This window comes from Bos mutus, chromosome 24, assembly GCF_027580195.1.
Source record: "Bos mutus isolate GX-2022 chromosome 24, NWIPB_WYAK_1.1, whole genome shotgun sequence".
Lineage (NCBI taxonomy): Eukaryota > Metazoa > Chordata > Mammalia > Artiodactyla > Bovidae > Bos > Bos mutus.
Genome location: NC_091640.1, coordinates 61,702,845 through 61,723,885, shown reverse-complemented (window position 1 = coordinate 61,723,885; position 21,041 = coordinate 61,702,845). Strand labels below are relative to the sequence as shown.

At 48.2% G+C, this 21,041-nt stretch overlaps 1 protein-coding gene across 1 annotated transcript in view; it reads left to right on the top strand.

The window, feature by feature from the left end:
• The window catches only part of KDSR (3-ketodihydrosphingosine reductase), a 42,852-nt gene extending 22,027 nt beyond the window's left edge, over positions 1-20,825 (top strand). The window contains exons 7-10 of the mRNA XM_070361955.1: positions 5,381-5,464; positions 8,375-8,458; positions 12,155-12,256; positions 16,680-20,825. Of these exons, the coding sequence (XP_070218056.1) occupies positions 5,381-5,464; positions 8,375-8,458; positions 12,155-12,256; positions 16,680-16,799 (390 nt within the window). The 3' untranslated portion in view covers positions 16,800-20,825. The remainder of the gene's footprint in view (positions 1-5,380; positions 5,465-8,374; positions 8,459-12,154; positions 12,257-16,679) is intronic.
• Positions 20,826-21,041: the final 216 nt, after the last annotated feature.

Sequence of the window (21,041 nt, the reverse complement as noted above, 5' to 3'; positions counted from 1 at the left end):
TGTCTCGCAGAAGGACTCCAGGAGTCACTCAGGGCACATGTCTGATCTGCGTGGCCTGGTTCCCTTTTGGGTGAAAGGAAGATGCTAATAAATAAGAGGAAAGAGACAGGAGCTGCCCTTTTGGGCGAGTCCCTGAAGCCTCTCAGTGACATGTGTGATTCACAGGCTGCAAGTGGCCGGTCTGGACTTTCCAGGCGGCATAACTTTGCTCCATATTTGGACTCTATTAAAATAAAATGTCCTCATGTAAGCAAAAACTAAAATCAACATGTACCGTGGAAAATAGAGTTGAGGGGAAGTAAGTTCAGTCATCAAAATCTAGTGTGTTCATAGCAGAACTTCCGCCAACACGGTTGTTTCCTTGCCAGCTTACACTGCCGTGTTCTTGTTGGTCTGTTTGGCCAAGGTGGTTTTGTGCTTTTTGTGAATGAAACGTTCTGTACTTCAGACTCTAAGTGCCTGTGATTATTGTTTCTGGTTTAATAAACTCTTAAGTCTTTCTCCACCACACTCTTGCTCCCTAAACTAGAGTTGGATCTAGAAATGGTTTATGTGCAATGACTAAATTTGGAAGAATGCTTTGTTGGCATTTTTTTGCTTTCTTTTTTAAACTCAGTCTTTTAGGTATAAAGACATCACTTAAAGATTTTAGAAGTTGTTCTTTTAGGAAAGCAGACTTTTGAGGTGGGAATAGCCAAAGATACGGCAGCAAAGACCAAATAAAAGAAAGCTAGGTGCCCTGCTTTCCACGTCCCTGCTCCCGATCACCCCCACCCCCTCCCTCATCTTTTCCTGCTCAAAAAGAAGCTGAAGCTTAAGTTCTGAGCTTCACTGTCAGCAGCTCTAGTGCTTTTTCCAGCTCCCGGGTCTCCGTCTTCGCTTTTCTTTTTAATGGTTGTTTGTTACTTTGTTTGGCTGTGTCGGTTCTTAGTTGTAGCACGAGGGCTCTCTGGTTGCAGCCCACAGGCTCAGTGGCTGCAGCTCAGGCTTCGTGGAGGGCTCTCTGGTTGCAGCCCACAGGCTCAGTGGCTGCAGCTCGGGCTCATTGCCCCGCGACATGAGGGATCGAAGTTGCCCAAGCAGGGATGGGACTGAGACCTTGCACTGGAGGCAGGGTCTTCACCCCGGACCCCAGAAAGCTCCTCCCTGCTCTCTGCCCTTGTCTTTGCTTTGATGGGATGAGAAACAGCGCGCCTTTAGGTGAAATTGTTTGGGTAATGAATTGGGTCCTGAGTAAGCGGGCATCTCTGAGACTGAGGCCAGGTGGAAGGGAGGAAATGATGGTAGGGTGGGACCAGGCAGACCTTGGAGGGGAGAGAGGAGTTGGTCAGCAGGACCAGGGAGATGCAGACAGTGGCTAACGGTCTGCAACAGAGAATCAGTGCGGTCCTGGCTTAAATTTTTCGCAGAAGTGGTCCTGAGGGGTCAGCGCTGTCTTAGCAAGAAGCAGTGAGGCCACAGCACCCTCGTTTCCTTTTCTGCCGGGGTCGGGGGGTTGATGTGTCCCCTACACGTGCACCTTCAAGCCGTGAACTTTCAGAGACGCAAACGTGCCTTTGGTGCATCTGGTCCGCACGTCGTGAGCGAGGCTGTCCCTGGCCCTCTGTCCCCTCCTGCTGATGATCCTTCAGCTCTGCCGTCTCCTGCCCCTTCTCCCCCATCCAGTCAGAGACGCTCCTTGCGGTTCACGCGGTGCCAGCCCCTGTAAGCCAGCTGTTGTACTGCACTTCAGTACTTTTCAAGGTACTGTACTGTTAGATTTAAAGTGTTTTATTTTTTTATGTATAATTTTTGAAAACTATTATATACCTATTACAGTACAGCACTGCATAGCCGATTGTGTTGGTTGGGTACCTGGGCTAACATCGTGGGACTTAGGAACAAATTGCATTTAAGCGAACTCGCTTAGAGCGCAGCTCATCCGTATGTAGGGGACTTACTGTAGTTAATTAAATCAAGGTGCAGTGTTAATTTTGGGGGGCTTCCCTGGTGGATCCAACCAGTCCATTCTGAAGGAGATCAGCCCTGGGATTTCTTTGGAAGGAATGATGCTGAAGCTGAAACTCCAGTACTTTGGCCACCTCATGCGAAGAGTTGACTCATTGGAAAAGACTCTGATGCTGGGAGGGATTGGGGGCAGGAGGAGAAGGGGATGACAGAGGATGAGATGGCTGGATGGCATCACTGACTCGATGGACGTGAGTCTGAGTGAACTCCGGGAGTTGGTGATGGACAGGGAGGCCTGGTGTGCTGCAATTCATGGGGTTGCAAAGAGTCGGACACGACTGAGCGACTGATCTGATCTGATCCCTGGTGGCTCAGATGGTAAAGAATCTGCCTGCAGTGCAGGACATCACCTCCAGCACAGGAGACCTGGGTTTGATCCTGGGTCGGGAAGATCCCTTGGAGGAGGAGATGGCTACCGTCTCCAGTGTTCTTGCCTGGAGAATCCCATGGACAGCAGAGCCTGGTGGGCTACAGTCCAGGGGTTCGCAAAGAGTCGGACACGACTGAGTCACTAAACCACAACCAGAGTTAGTTTATTTAGATTTTAACAGATTATTTAACCAGGAGTTTCCAGTGCCTGTAAGCTCCATGAGGGCATAGAAATAATGCAGCAAGTATCTGTTGGGTTGTTGCTGTTGTTCAGTCGCTCAGTTGTGTCCAGCTCTTGCGACCCCACTGTCTCGATGCGCCAGGGTCTCTTGTCCTCCATGGTCTCCTGGAGTTTGCTCACCGACTCATGTCCATTGAGTCAGTGATGCTGTCTAACTGTCTCACTTTCATTTGTTGGATAAACAAATACAATGGGGACTTCCCTGGTGGTCCAGTGGCTAAGACTCAGAGCTCCCAGTGTAGGGGAAAGTGTGCTTGTCTCTCAGTCGGGTCCGACTCTTTGCAACCCCACGGACCCTAGCCCGCCAGGCTCCTCTGCCCATGGGATTTTGCAGGCAAGAACACTAGAGTGAGTCGCCATTCCCTTCTCCAGGGCATCTTCCCAACCAGGTGATCAAACCCAGGTCTCCTGCATTGCTGCTGCTGCTACGTCGCTTCAGTCGTGTCCGACTCCGTGTGACCCCATAGACGGCAGCCCACCAGGCTCCCCCATCCCTGGGATTCTCCAGGCAAGAACACTGGAGTGGGTTGCCATTTCCTTCTCCAATGAATGAAAGTGAAAAGTGAACGTGAAGTCACTCAGTCGTGTCTGACTCTTAACGACCCCACGGACGGCAGCCTACCAGACTCCTCCATCCATGGATTTTCCAGGCAAGAGTACTGGAGTGGGGTGCCATTGCCTTCTCCGCTCCTGCATTGCAGGCGGATTCTTTACTGTCTGAGTCCCCATGGAAGCCCTGAGATTTGGCACAGCCAAATAAATAAACAGACATTAGAATAAATAAATACAGTGGTTAAGTTCGTAGCCACTGGAGGTATCCAGCCATAGGCTGAGAGGATTATCTGGCTCCAGGATTATACCGAGGATACCAGTACTCAGAAAGGGGTTGGACTGGTTTCTCCCAACCCCACCCCTGGGAAAAAGCTGTTCTGAAAAGCGGTAAGCTCTTCTGGCAGCTCAACCATAACCTTGAGTTGGAGCAACGCCGCTCTGACATCCTGCCGTGGAGCTTACAGCCCCACCGTCCTGGCCCGTCGTGGGGGACAGGAGCACTGTCTCTGCAGCGGCCGCGTCCGAGCCGCCAGCCTCAGGCTTCGGTGGGCTGTCTGATTCCCGCTTACTGACTTCTGTGTTTTAATGGCAGTGGTGTTTTCTCCTGTCTGTGCCCAGCGAAGGGCAAGGCCGTGGGAGGCACTTTCTGAAGCCGCTGTCGTGAGAACAAGTGGAAGAGAGGTTGCTGCTCGTCAGCCTCCCTGCCCGGCCGAGTCCAGAGCCGCCCTGAGCTGGGCCTTGGGGCTGCCCACCCCGTGACGCTGAGCCAGTGTGTCTCACGCCTGGGGGTCCGGGGCCCAGCCAGTGGGGACCGCGTCCCTTGCTAGTGCCCCTCCCAGGCTGAGGGCTTCAGCTCCCCTGCCCCTGCAGCTCCTTCCTCGGCCTCCAGGACTGTGCATCTCGAAGGGAAGCGGGGAAAAAGGCTGGATGTCAGACAGGACCCCAGAGTGCTCCGAGGTGTCACGTGCCTCACCTGTGGGCCTCCCTCAGGTCCAGTGCCTGTCTGGGTCCCCTTGGTGTTCCCGTGGGACTCAGCAGTGAGCCAGGAGCAAGCAGAGTCGTGGCCAAGGTTCCGAAGGTTTGAATCACCCCGCTTAGCATCACTGAGCCGCAGGGGTGTGCAGCAGGGGTCCATGGGGCGCTGTGTCCCAGCCGGGCGGCAGGACGACCTTAGGGGTCATCGGTGTGTTCTGAGTGGAGAGATTCCAGGGGGGAGACGCGTTAGAGAGGGAACCAAGCCTGGGATCCTGTTCAAGGTCGGGCAGGGGTGCCGGAAGAGGAGCTGGGAAGGAGTTTCTGCGTTTAGATGCGGGTGAGGTGGTCCTGGTCTGACCTGGGGGAAGCCCCGAGGAGCACCATGTTTCCTGAAGAGGAGAGCCCTGAGCCCTCCCTGGTGCTGGGCACTCCTGGGCCAGCAGACTCTCGGGATGGGGTCACTCTCCACCCGGGTCTGGGCAGAGGGGAGGGGTTTGAACGGTCTCAGCCTGTATCGTAGGTGAGATGAGCAGAGCAGCAGTTTGAGAAGCACCGTGAAGGAGAGCAGCTTTGCAGCCAGATGGCCGAGGGACAGACTTGCCCGTGGCCGTGGCTGCCGTGCTGAGTGCTCGGGGTGGGGGTCGGGGTTTGGGGACCAGCAGGCTTCCTTTTAGCACCGTTTGCTGTCCTCACGGCAGCTTCCAGGCCCTGGTCAGTGGGAGCGAAAGAACCTTAGAAGGAGGCTAGCGAACCTCTGTAGCTCAGGGCCAGCTGATTTCTGGAATAGAGGCTCGGGTGAGCTCTTTAACTTTATTTCTAAATGATCTTCAGGGCCAAGAGTTTCCTGATTCAGCCAGTGGTAGGGGCTTCTCTGGTGTCTCAGCAGGGAAAGAACCCGCCTACAATGCAGGAGACACCAGAGATACAGGTTCTATCCCTGGGTCAGAAAGATCCCCTGGAGAAGGAAATGGCAACCCCCTCCCGTACTCTTGCCTGGAGAATCCCATGGACAGAGGAGCCTGGCAGGACTGCAGTCCACGGGGTCGCAAGGGGTCAGCATGACTGCACACATACACACCGCTCCTCTACAGAACCAGCCTGTTGGTCTCACTACCTTTTGAGAAAATCAGGGCCACATGCGGAATGTCTGCCTGGCAGCCAGTGTGGGTTGATAAGGGAGGGTGCGAAAGTGTGTCTTGTTTTACTAAAGTTCCTGATGTTGTCTCTGAAACGCAGGTGAAGCCTTACAATGTGTATGTCACAGTTGCCTACCCACCAGACACAGACACCCCTGGGTTTGCAAAAGAAAACCAAACCAAGGTGAGTATGCCTCTCTGTGCCCCGTTTCTAGTCTTGAACGTTGGAAACCCCTTTTCCTGTTTTCTGTCTTTCCGCCTTTCAGCTTGCAGGCATTTTCGTCAGAAAATTGAGCTTCTTTCAACTTACGTGCTTGCAAGAGGCCTCAGAACTTTCTGGAACTTTGATTTGAAATCTTGGGGGCTATAGCCCTATTTTCTTTGTTACTTTTTGGCAATGCCACACAGTTTGTGGGAATCTTAGTTCCCAAACTAGGGATTGAACCCAGGCCCCCGCCGTGGAAGCGTTGAGTCCTACCCACTGGACCAGGAGGAAAGTCCTGGTTTGACCCTGTTTTCAAAGGCCGTTATTGCTAAGTCTTCAGGCTTGACGTAATGAATACAGCGCTTTCTTTCTGATGGAGAGTGTAGCTTGTAGTTTTAACTAACAAGTTAATAGTCTTCGGCTTCCCTGGTGACACCAGTGGTAAGAACTGGCCTGCCGATGCAGGAGACCTAAGAGACACGGGTTTGATCCCTGGGTGGGGGAGAATTCCATGGACAGAGGAGCCTGGCGGGCTACAGTCCACAGGGTCACCAAGAGTCCGACATGACTTACTGACTTAGCATGACACATAATACTCTTTACTGATAATATTTTCTCCTCTGGACTTAATTTCATTTAAGGACTTGAAGTGGTTGCTAATCCATTGTCTCTGCCTGGAGGTCTAATGGGCGCCTCAGATGTAACATTTCAAAACGGCACTTTAATTCCCTCTCGTTCCTGCTTAGGATTTTCCATCTCATTTCTCGTGCCCACCATTCCCACAGCTGCTCAGGCTGGAAACCCTGAAGCCAGCCTCGATGCCTCCTCTCACACCACCCTGGGCTCTGCTCTCAGGACCTATCCCCAGTCTGACTTTTTTTTTTAAACTGCAGATGTCACTACCATCCCAGCAGTGTGAGTCACCGATATTTTCTCCTGAACTGTTCTAAAGGTCTTCAACTTGGCCCGCCTGCTCCTGGCTCTTGCCCCGCTGGAGTCTTTTTCGTGGCATAGCTGGTGATCCTTGTAAAGGACAGGTCAGCTCTTGTCACTCCCCTGTGCAAACCCCTCTCGTGAGTAAAAAGCCAAAAAGCAAAACTTAAAAAAAAAAAACAATCCAAAACCACAAAAGATCAAAAACTCTTGTGCAGCATGGTCTAATAAAATGTTCTGGAATGGTGGAAATGATCTGTGTCCGCAGCTCTATAATGCGGTCACATCGTGGCTGTTAAACACTTGCGATGCAGCTAGTGGGACCGAGACACGGAATGTCTCATTTTATTTAATTTGAAGTTAGAATTAAATGCCGTATGTTGGTGTTGATGGCACTCTGCGTGTGCGGCTCCCCAGGCTCCCAGCATGCTGGGAGAAGAAGCCAGGGGCCTTGAGCCGTTTGGGGCCCCGTCTAGGCCTCGGCCACCCGCCCTCCGCGATTTCTCCTCTTCCAGGCCTCCCGCGCCGGGGCTCCGTCCGCCCCCTGCGCCTGCCGGCCGACCCCACGTGTGGGCTGCACTCTGGCCACCCTCTCTCTGGGTGTCCGAGTGGATCTTCCTCCTGTGCTTCTTTTCATCTCCGTGTGGCTGTCATCCTGGAGAGGACTCCCCTGACGTGCTGTGTCTTAGCGTCCCTCCCGCGGGACGCTCACCATCCTCCGCCCTGGCCTTATTCTCCGCTGTGTTTTCCCGCCTCTGGACTTAAACAGTAATACAGTGACTGTCAGTCATCCCGAGCCGAAAGCAGGCTCTGTGCTTTGCTCGTGTGAACCTGCCTTGACACGTAGTAGGCACTCTCTGAGCAAGCAAAGTGGGGAAGAAGGGATCAGTCCGAACTTCCCCTCTGGAACTTGTCGTTTCTGGTCTTCTTCTCTGTTGTAGTGATTCTCACTAAGTGTGAATCTGCACCTCATCAAAACTGGCACTGACGCCCCATGGCTGTATGTTTTCAGAAAGATGTGTATGGTTTAGAAGCCTTTCCCCCTATTCATTTCTTTTTGACTCTGCTTCCTAAAATGACTACTATTTCAAAGAAATAAAGTTAACGTGAATGCCCTGTTTTAAAATAAGGGACATCTGCTAGGCAGATTTGCAACATTTGATAAGTGGTCTTCTAGGTAGAAGCCAGAGCTGACAACAGGTGGTGGTTTCCCCGTGAAGGTTTGATTTTGATGTTAAATTGCTTTTTGTTTTTCCTTGGCTAAGAATTTGGGCTGACTTCTGTGGGCAGATGAACTTCAGCCTTGCTCCGTGAGCCCTGTAGAGGGCGCACAGAGCCTTTACTTCTGCCGGGGTCTGGCCACACGCGGTCGTGCTGGCCTGGGGACGCGGGAGAGTGGTGGCACCTTCCAAAGGACTTTTCTCTTAATTCAGGTTCATCAAGAAACACTTGGCTTTTATGAGCTCTCCGCTTTTCTATCTTAAGGAAATATGTTCTGGTTTTTATTTTATTTTTTCAAGCCCACATGGTAAATAAAATTAATCGTTTCATACCATTTAAGGCTTAAGTTTTGAAACTTCTAACTGAAACTCCCTTCTGAAGAATTTTTGAGCACATGGGTTGCATGTTGCTCCAAAGATTTAAAAATAAAAAAGACAAAGCAGGGTCTTTTTTTTTTTTTCATATTTTAAATGAAGCTCTGATGGTTCTCACTGGAATTAGGACTCTTGTCCCACAGAGTAACTGGGGCACTGAGGGGCTGAATTGTACACAGTAACCAGGTAGAAACTGATCTGGAATCCAGATGGACTTAGTTCTAAAAATAGGAATCCGTTCAAAGGTAGAAAACTAGAATTATGTATAAATTAGGGGAGGAGGACTGTCAAAATTATTTACTTTTTAATGTAGTGGGTAGTAACGGTATTGATAATGTCTGTTTTTTTTTCACCTTTTTAGCCTTTAGAGACACGTCTTATTTCAGAGACCACATCTGTCTGCAAACCAGAACAAGTGGCCAAACAAATTGTTAAAGACGCTGTAGTAAGTAAAACCCTTGTTCCCTTGTGAATGGTTACAGTGCTGTATTTCCAAAAAGGTATTTGTCCCAGGGTTTTTTTTCAAAATGTAAAATTACTAGCATTTGTGCGTGTGTGTACGTTAAATTCATCATATCTAATATCATAGACTGTTCTTTTCTTCCCTGGTTAATTCCATGTTAATAAGTTCTGGAAACTCGTTATATCTCTTTTTGTTTTTGAATTTTACTTTTGGTTGCACTGGGTCTCAGTTGGTGCATGGGGCTTTCCCTGGTAGTGGCAAGCGGAGGCTCCTCTTCCTCGTGCTGCAGAGGCGTCTCACTGCGGCAGCTTCTCTGCCGAGGAGCGTGGATGCTCCAGGCGCCCTGGCTTCTGTCGCTGTGGCTCCGGCCCTGGAGTCTGGGCTCAGCAGTTGTTGGCACACCGGCTTAGCTGCTCTGCAGCATGTGGGATCGTCCCGGACCAGAGATCGAAACTGTGGCCCCTGCACTGGCAGGCGGGTTCTTACCGGGCCACCAGGGAAGTCGCATGGTTGTGTCTCTTAATCTCAGGAGCAGGTTGAGCAGGCTGAGAGCCTTAGTTCTTTGAAAGGAAACCGAGATTTGCCTGTGATGCGTAAGCGGTTATGGACTGTGTCTGGCGTGTTGTCATCTTCCTCCTCTGCCACAGTATTTTCAGTTCTAGATATTTTTTTAGGTGTCTTACTGCCGCACTGGTTTAAGGATTTTCTTTTCCCTTTCCTGCTTCCTGGTATAATTTCCCCAAATGTTTACTAACAAGAAAGTGCTGCCCGCCCCCTCGGCCATCGTCCCGGTGGCCCTCCACTTTCCAGAGTTTATTCAGAGTCCAGAACGATCTTTCTCTAAACCAGGTACTGTTCTGTAGGACTACGTGTGGGCCACAAGCTTTTTGGCAGCGTTCCTGTTAACCCACATGCAGAAAAATACACATGTCCAGGGGACATATAAACATACATGTAATCCTTAGGCCCACATTGGATTTAGGAAACTTGGGGATGATCCGAATGAGAAGTGTCGGCTGGCTGGACCTTGGCCTTGAAGGAACGTCCGTTGCATGTTCAGGCCGAACCCAGCAGAATACAGGAAGCCTTGAAGGCTATTAAAACATCTGCGGACGTGGGAAGGACTTTGCCCTGATTGTGTTCAAAGGCGTAGGAAGATGGCACCAGTGGATTGGGTGGACTTTGTTTTTCCTGCTTATCTCAAGTCAAAGCAAACACACTCCATGTTTTTAATGATTCGAAGCAGCTCTTTGTATTTTGGCAGGATTCCTTTAATCTGGAGGTTCTCACGCTTCTTTCATCTCTTGAGCACTTTCCACCCTAAACTTGTCCACAGCCCCAGAGAACTTTTGGTTCCATGGCTTATCCTTATCAATATTTGCTACATCAGAAAGTGAAACTGTATCATTTAAAAGGGATTTATTCATTTAAAATGACAATGATAAATTCAGTGTATTTTACTGTAACATTTTTATAACAAAAAGTATTTTTCAAAACAAAACTTAGGGGGAAGGGGGGCATTGTTTCTCGTCCCTCAGCCTCTTTAGTGTCTGTGCTGACTGAGAGCAGCTGCCCCGTAGCTGCTCCCGCATGCCGTCTGTCAGATCATTCTGCATGAAGGGTGCGAAGCGAGGCTGGCCGTGCAAAGACTGGAAAAGGAAGGGAGACTCTGTGGGCTTTTCAGATCATTGTGGACATTCCTCTTTTTTTAATATAAAAACCTAAACTAGATGAATCGTGGTTTCTTAAAGGTTAGTCGCAATGTGAAATTGGAAATTCTAGCAGTGAACTCCGGAGAAGGCGATGGCACCCCACTTCAGTCCTCTTGCCTGGAGAATCCCAGGGACAGGGGAGCCTGGTGGGCTGCCGTCTACGAGGTCGCACAGAGTCGGACATGACTGAAGCGACTTAGCGGCAGCAGCAGCAGCAGTGAACTCTTTGTTCTCTATTCTGTGACAGCCCATCAGTCTGCCTTGCACTGTTTTGTACCCATTCATGATTTTGTAACTTTATGTATTCATCCTTGGGAAAATATGAATTCCCTGAGTTACCCCCCAAAATCGCATTCATTCATATCACTGCTGATCTTACGATAGAAGTCTTTCTGTAACTGAGAAGGTGACAGCCTCAAAATGGCAGACACACGTTCTTCCCAATTCTGGCTCAGATTTGCACACGGACTACAAAAGCTGCCCGCTTTTCTTGAAGCGACAGTCGTTCCATGCATTTCCTGCTAGGAATCTTCCATCCCCCCGTCTGAATGACCACAGATGGTCAGGCCTGGTTCTTGCTGTGGACACGGTCCGCGGAAGCAGCGGGACCCTGCCTGACCCGCGCAGCGGGAGCAGGGCTCGCCCGCGAGGCGTCCGTCCCCTTCCGCCGGCGCAGAGCGCGAGGGGGCGCCGTGTGAGGCTCTTCGTCGTGCAGAACAGTAGGAAGACGCGTCCCCGAGTGTCGAGCCGCTTCCTGTGCTGTGCAGTGGGCCCCGTTGGTGGTCTGTTGACTCACCGTAGGGTGCGCACGTCAGTCCTGACGTCCCGGTAGGTCCCACGCCTCCTTTCTCCCGCGGTTGTCTATAGTTTGTTCCCTACACCTGTCTCTATTTCTGCTTTGTAAATACGTTCATCTGTACCATTTCTCTAGATTCCACATGTATGTGTTAATATGCGATACTTGTTTTTCTCTTTCTGGCTGAGTTTTCTGTGGGGACCTAAATGGGAAGGAGACCCAGTGGCGGAGGGGGTGTGCATGCGCGTGACTGAGCCGCTGGCTGCACAGCAGTTGTCGTCGGGAAGCAACTATTAATCAGTTCAGTTCAGTTCAGTAGCTCAGTCCTGTCCGACAGACTCAGGTCCATTGAGTCGGTGATGCCATCCACCATCTCATCCTCTGTCGTCCCCTTCTCCTCCTGCCCCCAATCCCTCCCAGCATCAGAGTCTTTTCCAATGAGTCAACTCTTCGCATGAGGTGGCCAAAGTACTGGAGTTTCAGCTCTAGCATCATTCCTTCCAAAGAAATCCCAGGGCTGATCTCCTTCAGAATGGACTGGTTGGCTCTCCTTGCAGTCCAAGGGACTCTCGAGAGTCTCCTCCAACACCACAGTTTCAGAAGCGTCGATTCCTCGGCGCTCAGCCTTCTTCACAGTGCATTACTCCAATTAAAAAAAAAAAAATCAGAAAAAGGATGTCCTCCAGGGTCAAGATTGAACAAAACGATTCATTTTACTGCTTAACAAGTGCAGTTTTAAGCAAAACTGACCTTTAAAATTTTTCTTGGAGATTGAACAATTTGTTTTCTTCCTGTGTTTACTGACCATTGTAAGTGTTGGGGACAGTGGGGAGGCGCCCCCACTGTGGTCCGTGCTAACCAGACAGCGGCATTTCCCATCAGTGCTCGTGCCACGGGTGAAAATAGGCAATTAGTGTCTCAGTGTTGGCATGACTGTGGTTTTGTCTTTGGGGAGGGTCTCCCGACACTCAGAGTCTGTGGCCCACATTTTGAGAAGCCTCCATCCAGCCACCCCAGCCTGCCACGGCCACGTTCATCCCCGAGCTCACGCGTGTGCCCGTGACCGTTCCTCCCCCTGACGTGGACGGACACGGGTCATCCTTTCTGGTGTGCTGAGCTGAGTGCTTTCCATGATGCTACCACTGCCTCTTTCCTTTCTTTCTGTTTCAGCAAGGAAATTTCAACAGTTCCATCGGTTCCGACGGGTACATGCTCTCATCGCTGACCTGTGGAATGGCTCCAGTAACGTCCATCATGGAAGGGCTCCAGCAGGTGAGCCGTGCCCGAGCCTCAGGACAGACGGACACCCAGACAGACAGCCGGGCCTTTCACTGAACCTCAGTGGGCAAAGGCTGAAGGGAGACATGGCAGCTTTACCTGAGGGTGTGAAGAGTTGTTCCTGAAGTATCAGCTTTTTTCTTCCTCTACCCGGGAGAAGTAAACAGGAAATATTTTAAAGTTGTTTAGTCACTAAGTCACAGCCCGCCAGGTCCCTTTGTCTGTGGGCTTCTCCATTAACACTAGAGTGGGTCGCCATGCCCTCCCCTAGGGGATCTTCCTGACCCAGGGATGGAACCCACGTCTCCTGGGTGGCAGGCGGATTCTTTACCGTCTGAGCCACCAGGGAAGCCAGGTTAAAGATGTAACGTGAGGAATTTAGACTGGGAAGAAGTCTTCCACGTGGGGCTGCAGGTGTAGAGAGAAAGCGTCTGCTCTGCTATTAGGGTGTTAATCTGGTTTTCCTCTGAGAATGCGTCCTCTTCTGGAATTGAAAAATGGAAATCTTTGTCTTCAGGGGGTGCGTGCATGGTAAGTTGCTTCAGTCATGTCCAACTCTTTGTCCCTGTGGGCCGTAGCCAGCCAGGCTCCTCTGGGATTGTCTGTGGGATGTCCATGGGATTCTCCACGCAGTAATACTCGAGTGGGTTGCCATTTCCTTCTCCAGGGAATCTTCCCCACCCAGGGTTCAAACATGGGTCTCTTAAGTCTCCTGCACTGGGAAGCAGGTTCTTTACCACTAGGGCCACCTGGGAATCCTGGGGAGTCTCTAGGGGTTAGAGGTGGTCTTGCCTGAAAGTCCCAGGATATCAGACCAGAAACTGTCCAGTGAGTCAGACCACAGAAGCTCAGGGAGGTAAGTCAAGGGTGCGATGCAGTCCCTGCACTCACGGCAATTACAGCTCATCCGGAAGAGACATAAAAATTAGCTGCTCCTTGATGAGCCTGCTGCCGTGTCCGCTGTTGGAGAATCAGAGGTAAGGCTGCAGCCTCTGGACGCCATGAGGCTTGCAGTCTGGTGGGAGAGACTGAGGAGACTGATGAGAGAGTGCAGCGCCGCGTGATGAGGGTTTTCACAGAGGGATTGCTCTGGAAAGACCGAGGCAGGTGACGGAGGGGAGATGGGGGCTGGGCAGCCCCTCGGGTGCGGTTTATGGCAGAGCGATGTAGCCTCATTCACCCTGGAAAGTCCCAGTGAGTCGGGTAGGGAGAGGCTTCCTTCTCACTCTGCTTCTCCCAGGGGGAGACCCTCGGAAGCCCCGGGGCGTCCAGTGGTTGAGTCCACTGTCGCCCAGGGGCGTGCAGAGTCAACCCCTGCTCAGGGAACCGAGACCCCGAGTGCCTCGGGGTTTGGCCAACAACAACAAAAAGAGCAGTCACTAAATTTCTTTTAGATGTTTATAGAGAATGTGAGTAGAACCCAGTGAATTCCCACAGACCTGCTCTCCACTCCCTCCAGATGTCTTGCAGGCTGGTGTGGCTGGCTCTAACTAATGAGCTAGTATAGATACATTATTACTACCCAAAGTCCACAGTTTGCCTTGGGATTTATTCATGGTGTCATCCATCCATCCTGTGAGTTCTGACGACTATAGAGTGACCCATATCCAGCATTAAAATGTCCTACAGATAATTCACTGCCCTGAATAGTGCACTGTGCATGCTAAGTCACTTCAGTCGTGATCGACTCTTTTTGAACCTGTGGACTGTCACCTGCCAGGCTCCTCTGTCCATGGGATTATCCCAGCAAGGATGCTGGAGTGGGCTGCCATGCCCTCCTCCAGGGGATCCTCCTGACCCAGGGACCGAACCCACGTCTCTTACATCTTCTGCATTGGCAGGTGGGCTCTTTACCACTAGGGCCACTGGAAGCTCTGAATATTCCCTTGGGTCCACCTATTTCTGAAACCCTGGCAACCACTGAGGGTTTCACTGTCCTCCAGAGTTTGCCTTTTCCAGCTTCACTTTGGTTTTTACACTTTTCAAAATTATCCTTCTGCCTACTTGAGAGAATGAGGTCATTTTTGAGACTTGATATGAAAAACAGCACACCCTCATCCCATATCCCCCGTTCACCCTTCTCAGAAGCAGTCGGGCTCTGACCTTTATCTCCTTATCTCTGGAGCAGACACTTCCATGGAGGCTTTTAGCTGATTTCTTGGTTCTGGATCAGGTTGATATCCTGCTGAAGGGTGCACACGGAGCTCCCCTTTCTTACCCTTCTCTCCTTGCTCACACCTACCCCTCCCCCAACTCTTATTCTCCCTTTTTAGTGATACTGTGATTTTGGTTAGACTGCACTGAAGTAGCCATCATTAGGGCTCTTTCAATGCTGTTCACAGCTGAGCTGTGTAATACACACAACCCATTCTCCTTTCTCGTACAGTCTTTTTTATTCTTCCCTGAAATGAAAGGGTAGCTGGCCTTTTACTAGGTATTATTCATAATGATTGTGTTCATCTCCTCTTAGAAATATCAGGTACTGTGTCAGCTTCACCTTCTGGAAGGACTTCCTTGTGGAGCCTCCTGACCTGCTGTCAGGACTGGCTGCCGCCCCCGAGTCTGGCACTTGGGGGACCCCGGCCCCCCTTTGCAGTCACCCCAGGGACCCTCCACCTCTTCTCAGTGTCGGGCCCCCTGCTTCCTTGTGTCACCGGGCCTTGCCTTTCTCTGTTGATGCCCTTCTCTTTGGCTGTTTCCCTCTTCTAGTAGCTTCTTGAAAAACAGGTGCTGCTTGGGAGGCAGTGCTTGTGGCGTTTCTGCGTGGCTTGTGGGGTCGTGGTTCCCTGACCAGGGATCGAACCCAGGCCCTCAGCAGTGAAAGCACGGAGTCCTAACCACTGGAGGACCAGGGAATTCCTGGGAGGCAAATTTTTTGATGCTTTGTATCTTTGAAAATGTTTCTCTTTGTAGTTTCCTGCCTTTTAAAAGTTGCATTTACAGGTGATACAGTGAGAGTCCCTTACTGGAAAGGGCAAAAATTAATGGGTATGGTTAATTGCTTTCTTAACCCTGAGACAGTAATTGCTCTTTTTCAGTTGGTTGTCTGCCCAGGTCTGGAGCGAGCTGGTGGCAGCTTGCACTAGTCATTGTCAGTGCCTGGCATAGGGACTGCCTTTTACAATCAGTACATAAACCTTAAACCAAGAAGCCTCGATTGTAGTCTGGATATTGGAGATGCTTCTCTGAATCTTTCCTAGCTCAGAGAACCCTAAGGCTACTAAGAATCTCCATTTTGTTCTCCGTGTAGTTGCATATGTTTCAGTAACTGGACGACGATTTGTCGTCGCCTGTCTGCAGGCCCTGTGCTGTCCAGCGGCACAGAGCAGATGGCTGCTGCTGTCTCTGTTCTGCTGGTGCGTACAAAGCTCTCACTATATATCCTGATCCTTGGAGCTGGTGCATACAAAGCTTTCTATACCCTGATCCTTGGAGCTGGTGCATACGAAGCTCTTACTATATACCCTGATCTTGGAGCAGATCACAGAGCTCTCACTATATACCCTGATCCTTGGAGCAGATCACAGAGCTCTCACTATATACCCTGATCCTTGGAGCAGATCACAGAGCTCTCACTATATACCCTGATCCTTGGAGCAGATCACAGAGCTCTCACTATATACCCTGATCCTTGGAGCAGATCACAGAGTCTCACTATATATCCTGATCCTTGGAGCAGATCACAGAGTCTCACTATATATCCTGATCCTTGGAGCAGATCACAGAGCTCTCACTATATACCCTGATCCTTGGAGCAGATCACAGAGCTCTCACTATATACCCTGATCTTGGAGCAGATCACAGAGCTCTCACTATATACCCTGATCCTTGGAGCAGATCACAGAGTCTCACTATATATCCTGATCCTTGGAGCAGATCACAGAGCTCTCACTATATACCCTGATCCTTGGAGCAGATCACAGAGCTCTCACTATATACCCTGATCCTTGGAGCAGATCACAGAGCTCTCACTATATACCCTGATCCTTGGAGCAGATCACAGAGTTTCACTATATTTCCTGATCTTTGGAGCAGATCACAGAGTCTCACTATATATCCTGATCCTTGGAGCAGATCACAGAGCTCTCACTATATACCCTGATCCTTGGAGCAGATCACAGAGCTCTCACTATATACCCTGATCCTTGGAGCAGATCACAGAGTCTCACTATATATCCTGATCCTTGGAGCAGATCACAGAGTCTCACTATATATCCTGATCCTTGGAGCAGATCACAGAGCTCTGATTATATACCCTGATCCTTGGAGCAGATCACAGAGCTCTCACTATATACCCTGATCCTTGGAGCAGATCGGAGATACGTCTTAGGGACTGTGTATCAGAGCTGTATCTGAAAGCCCCTGGATGGGAGGGTGTGCGTCCCGCCGTGTGAGCTCACAGGCCTCTGTCTCGCAGGTGGTCACCATGGGCCTCTTCCGCACGATCGCACTGTTTTACCTTGGAAGTTTCGACAGTATCGTTCGTCGCTGCATGATGCAGAAGGCGAAATTGGAAACTGTAGACAAAACTGCCTAATTCTTACCCCTTGGAAAAAGACTGTCTGAATAACTTACCAGCTTGCTGCTAAGTGGGACACAGTTTTGGGCTTGCAGACATTTATGTCTTGCTTTCTAATCTGGGAGATTGGACCAGTGATCTTCAGAAACCTGGCTGCAAGCAAGGGGATCGCCGTTCAACTCCAGACTATTATTAATACTATGCAAATACGGAGGAGACCACTTGATTCTCCGAGGTGGAGAGGTGATGGTAAGGGAACTCACAGCATGTGAGCAGGATTCCGGAATGATCATTGAAATGTTTCTTCTGTTTTTTTTTCCCCATTAGAAATCATGTCCAGAAATGGGTTTCTGGGACCTTTTCTTTTTTTCTCTTTTTTAACTTAGTGTGTTTTATTCCAGATGCATTTTACACATTGCCGTGGGGTATGAATGCATAATAATGTCCATGACTCACTCTGATGCTGGTGGTCACTTGTGGTTTCTTTCTCTTTGATCCCATAAAACTACGTGGGGGATGGGAGAGGACCATACCGAGGAACGAAGGAGATAAATATATTCCAGTAGGAAAAACAATGGTTTTTTGTCTTCTTTAGACTTGAATGCTTAGGGCACGTCTCATTTTTCATTCATGGAGAAAGGGAGCCTCCTAAAATATTTTCTGAAGAGAAGTAAAACCTTAGAAGCTTAAAAGTTTACAGTTTCTTCAGTAGCCATAATGACCTGAAGCTCACCCATTCCATTGTAGTTTCTTATTCTTCCCATGTCTTCCTTTCCAATTTTGCTTAGACTGCTATAATATTTTTATAAAAAAAAGAAAAGAGAGACCAGTTTTTTCCCTTGACTTTAAAAATTAATTAATGAATTTATTAAAGCAAATGAAAAAGTTAGAAAGTATGACCTTTTTCTCCTCGTAGCATGTATGTAGCTTTTAAAAAAGACTGAAGGGGGACTTCGCCAGTGGTCTAGCGGTTAAGACTGCCCTTTCAATGCAGGGGCACAGGTTCGATCCCTGGTCGGGGAACTAAGATCCCACATGCCATGTGGCACAGCAAAAACACAACGCTGACAGCATATTTCAGCTTGGGGTTTTTCCTGAGATGGTCCTGTGGGTTTTCCCCCTTTGCTGTGTCCGTGTGGTGCCTTACACTGATAAATGTTTGTGTTGAACCTTCCTTGCACTGCAGAGGTAGAGTCCATCTGGCCAAGGTGTATAATCATTTTAATATGCAGCTGAAGCAATACTTTTACGGACCCACCTCCTTATAAAATAAGTTAGAAAATGTACCCCCTTCCGTTTTCTGCCGGTGTTGGGGGGTGGGGTGGGGGCTCCTGCGGAGGCGCCCTCGAGGCGGGCACTGGCAGCAGCCTCAGTTTACTCATTAAGAAAAAACTAGCACGACAGGGCTGCCCGGTGTTGAAGACGCTTGTTTCTGAAATGAAATGATCGCCCTATTCTTTCCATGACTCCACTGACCTTGAGAACATCTCCTACCGCGTGTTAAGCAAGCCCAGCCGTGGTCGCTGGCACAGCGCAGGCCTGGACGCGCTGTTGCTCCCGGGACGCGGCCCGCTGTCCACTGGCGGATCCGCGGCGAGGCCGGTGAGCCGCTCCGTCAGCGGATGCGCTCTGCAGACCTGAGACCCGAGGGCGGCGCCCTCGTGCGAGCCCCGCGCTCTCGCACACGCGGTGAGCTTATGCATCTCCACATTCCAGTTCCTTTTAGTGAGAAAAGACCACTGCTTTGGAAGAGAACAGCAGCTGTACAAGAGATTAAAGATCTGAACACTGACAAACCTTTTTTACTCTTGAGTTTTTGAACTCTTGACTTTCAAATGACTTAATTTTTACAAAGTAAGATGTTTAATGGCTTTAATCCACAGTGTCTTTTTAAAAGACATGAGAATAACACATGTTCAAACACTGACAGAGATAGAAGAAATTATTATTTAATATATAAGTTGCTTGGGATGACTTCATTGCAGTCTATCGGGGTGGGTTGAACCCATAAAGTTTTCATGAATCTCTCAGCCTTTAGGAGCCATCGTCTGCAAACTCCGTTGAGTCATATCGGGCAGCTTCTAAAAGGGAGTAATGACTATATTTTCCTCATTCCCAGAAAACAGATACAAAGTAAAAGCTGGGTGTTTCTCAATTTTATTCTTTTCTCGTAAGTGTTTCTTGAATGTGGGTATCTTCTACTGATGGTCTATATTAAAGTCTGGTCCAAAATGGTGCATTCTTAAATTAACTATTTTACAGTAGTTATTTCAATATACATTTCTCAAGGTATTCTCAGAGAGACTTCAGTCATTCCAGGTCACCTACTACCTGAACAAATCTAAGAGCCCCTGTTCCACAACAGGGAGATGGCCCCAACTGAGATGAAGCGCGAGCATGAGAGCAGATTCGTGGAAATTATAGCATCAGGGAATTATAGCACAAGATTCATGGAAATAGAGCATCTGTCAGAGATGGCAGAGGTCTACAGTTTTGTAAACAAAAAGGTTTGAAAACTGAGGTGTTCCTTTTTTTCTTCCTACACTTGGTGCCATAAGGCACTTGATAGCAAAACCTGACTTGAGATTCCTGTAGTTTTTATTTATGTCACACCATGGGCTGATCACTTGTCTGAAGAAGTACCAACGGTTTTGATGACAGGGATTGCCCTAGACTCTGTGGAGATGTTTTTTTATAATATCCAGCGTAGACCCCGTATTCCCCGTATTACCTTTTCAAAATGTTAAAGAAAAAAAATTTTTTTTGGATGGGTGATTGTAGACACTTAATGAGCATCACACAGTGACCTGGCTTCATCTAAATCGTGAAACTATTACAAGGCAAATTCTACTTTTTATCTTTTTTGGCTCAATTCTTATTAAACCGTTTATTACACTGATTTCTTTTTTGCTCGGAAAGAAGAGAAAGACTGAATCAGACTGCAGATTGTTAGGGAAACTATTGGCTTTTTTTTTTTTTTAAGGATCACATTGATTCAACACTTTCTATTGTGCTCAGAAGTGGGTAAGTCTTACTTGTGACAGAAGAAGTTTAATCATAATTCTGTTGAAAGGTGGATTCCGTGTATGTGACCAACAATAGCTTATTATGTGAGTTTCAGGTCTGATGTGCCTGCCTGTACTAGGTTGGGTTGTACTATTTTATTATAATGTATTTGTGAGTATATTTATTTTAATGTTTAATGTTATTCAGCCATTGAAATTGCAAAGTATGCTCAAGGACCCTATGTCATTGAAAAAGGTATGAAAATTCTCATTTATTTTTGCCAAAACAAAGTCAAGAGTGTTGTTCTTTTCTATGTATTTAAAATTTAACTTTGACAGCTGAAAGGAGAAGAAATTAAGAATGCTGTTAGTGATGGCCCCTTTACATGAAATTGGATTTGTTTCATTATAAGTCTCTGTTTGGATCCAGTAAACCATTTATTTTTGATTCTTGGAAGTAAAAATTTGACAGACCATTTCTAATATTAAATGACAAAACCTTTTTCATAATAGTTGCTTTGATTCAAAGAATTGTATGTCTTTGTCTTTTCAGAAGAAGGTAGTCCCATAATAATTTTTTTAAAGTGAATTGTATCAACATATTTAATTTTATTATATCATATTACAATTTAAATATGTCTTAACTTACTTGAGGACACTTAAGCTATTCATACTTTTTGACCTAAAATGTTTTGTATCTTTCTCATTTCCTTAACTTCTTAGTGACTCAGCGTTGAAAAATACCTACTAACCATAATCTTCCATATTCTGGACTAAATCTTGTTTAGTTCAGAGCAGTGATGGCAGATTTGTTTTTTTGAAGAGGAGAGACTAGCTATTATATTTTACAGTTGCTTGAGGTGACAACTCTAAAGGCATTTTTAAACTGATGAGTGCATATGGCTATTTTGATATATAATAGAACCTGTGTTTGCTACTTTAGAAGCTTTTGTGGCAGAATTGTAACCTAATTTTCATATCTTGTATTTCTGAATCACGACAAAAAATAAATGGGGAACATGCTTTACAGATTTGAAAACGTATTTCTTAGAAATGTGCATTTTTAAAGACACATTTAAGCAAAACACCAGTCTCTTTCGTGATATTATCCTAACCTTACATCTTAAACACTTGACAAGGCTTAATTTTTATCGTTTTTTAGGAAGTATTATTTTCACAGTAGATGTTTCGGCCCTTGTTTCAAACAATGTTCTGGATTTGTGTGACTCTAGTGTGGGATATATGAATAAAAGGA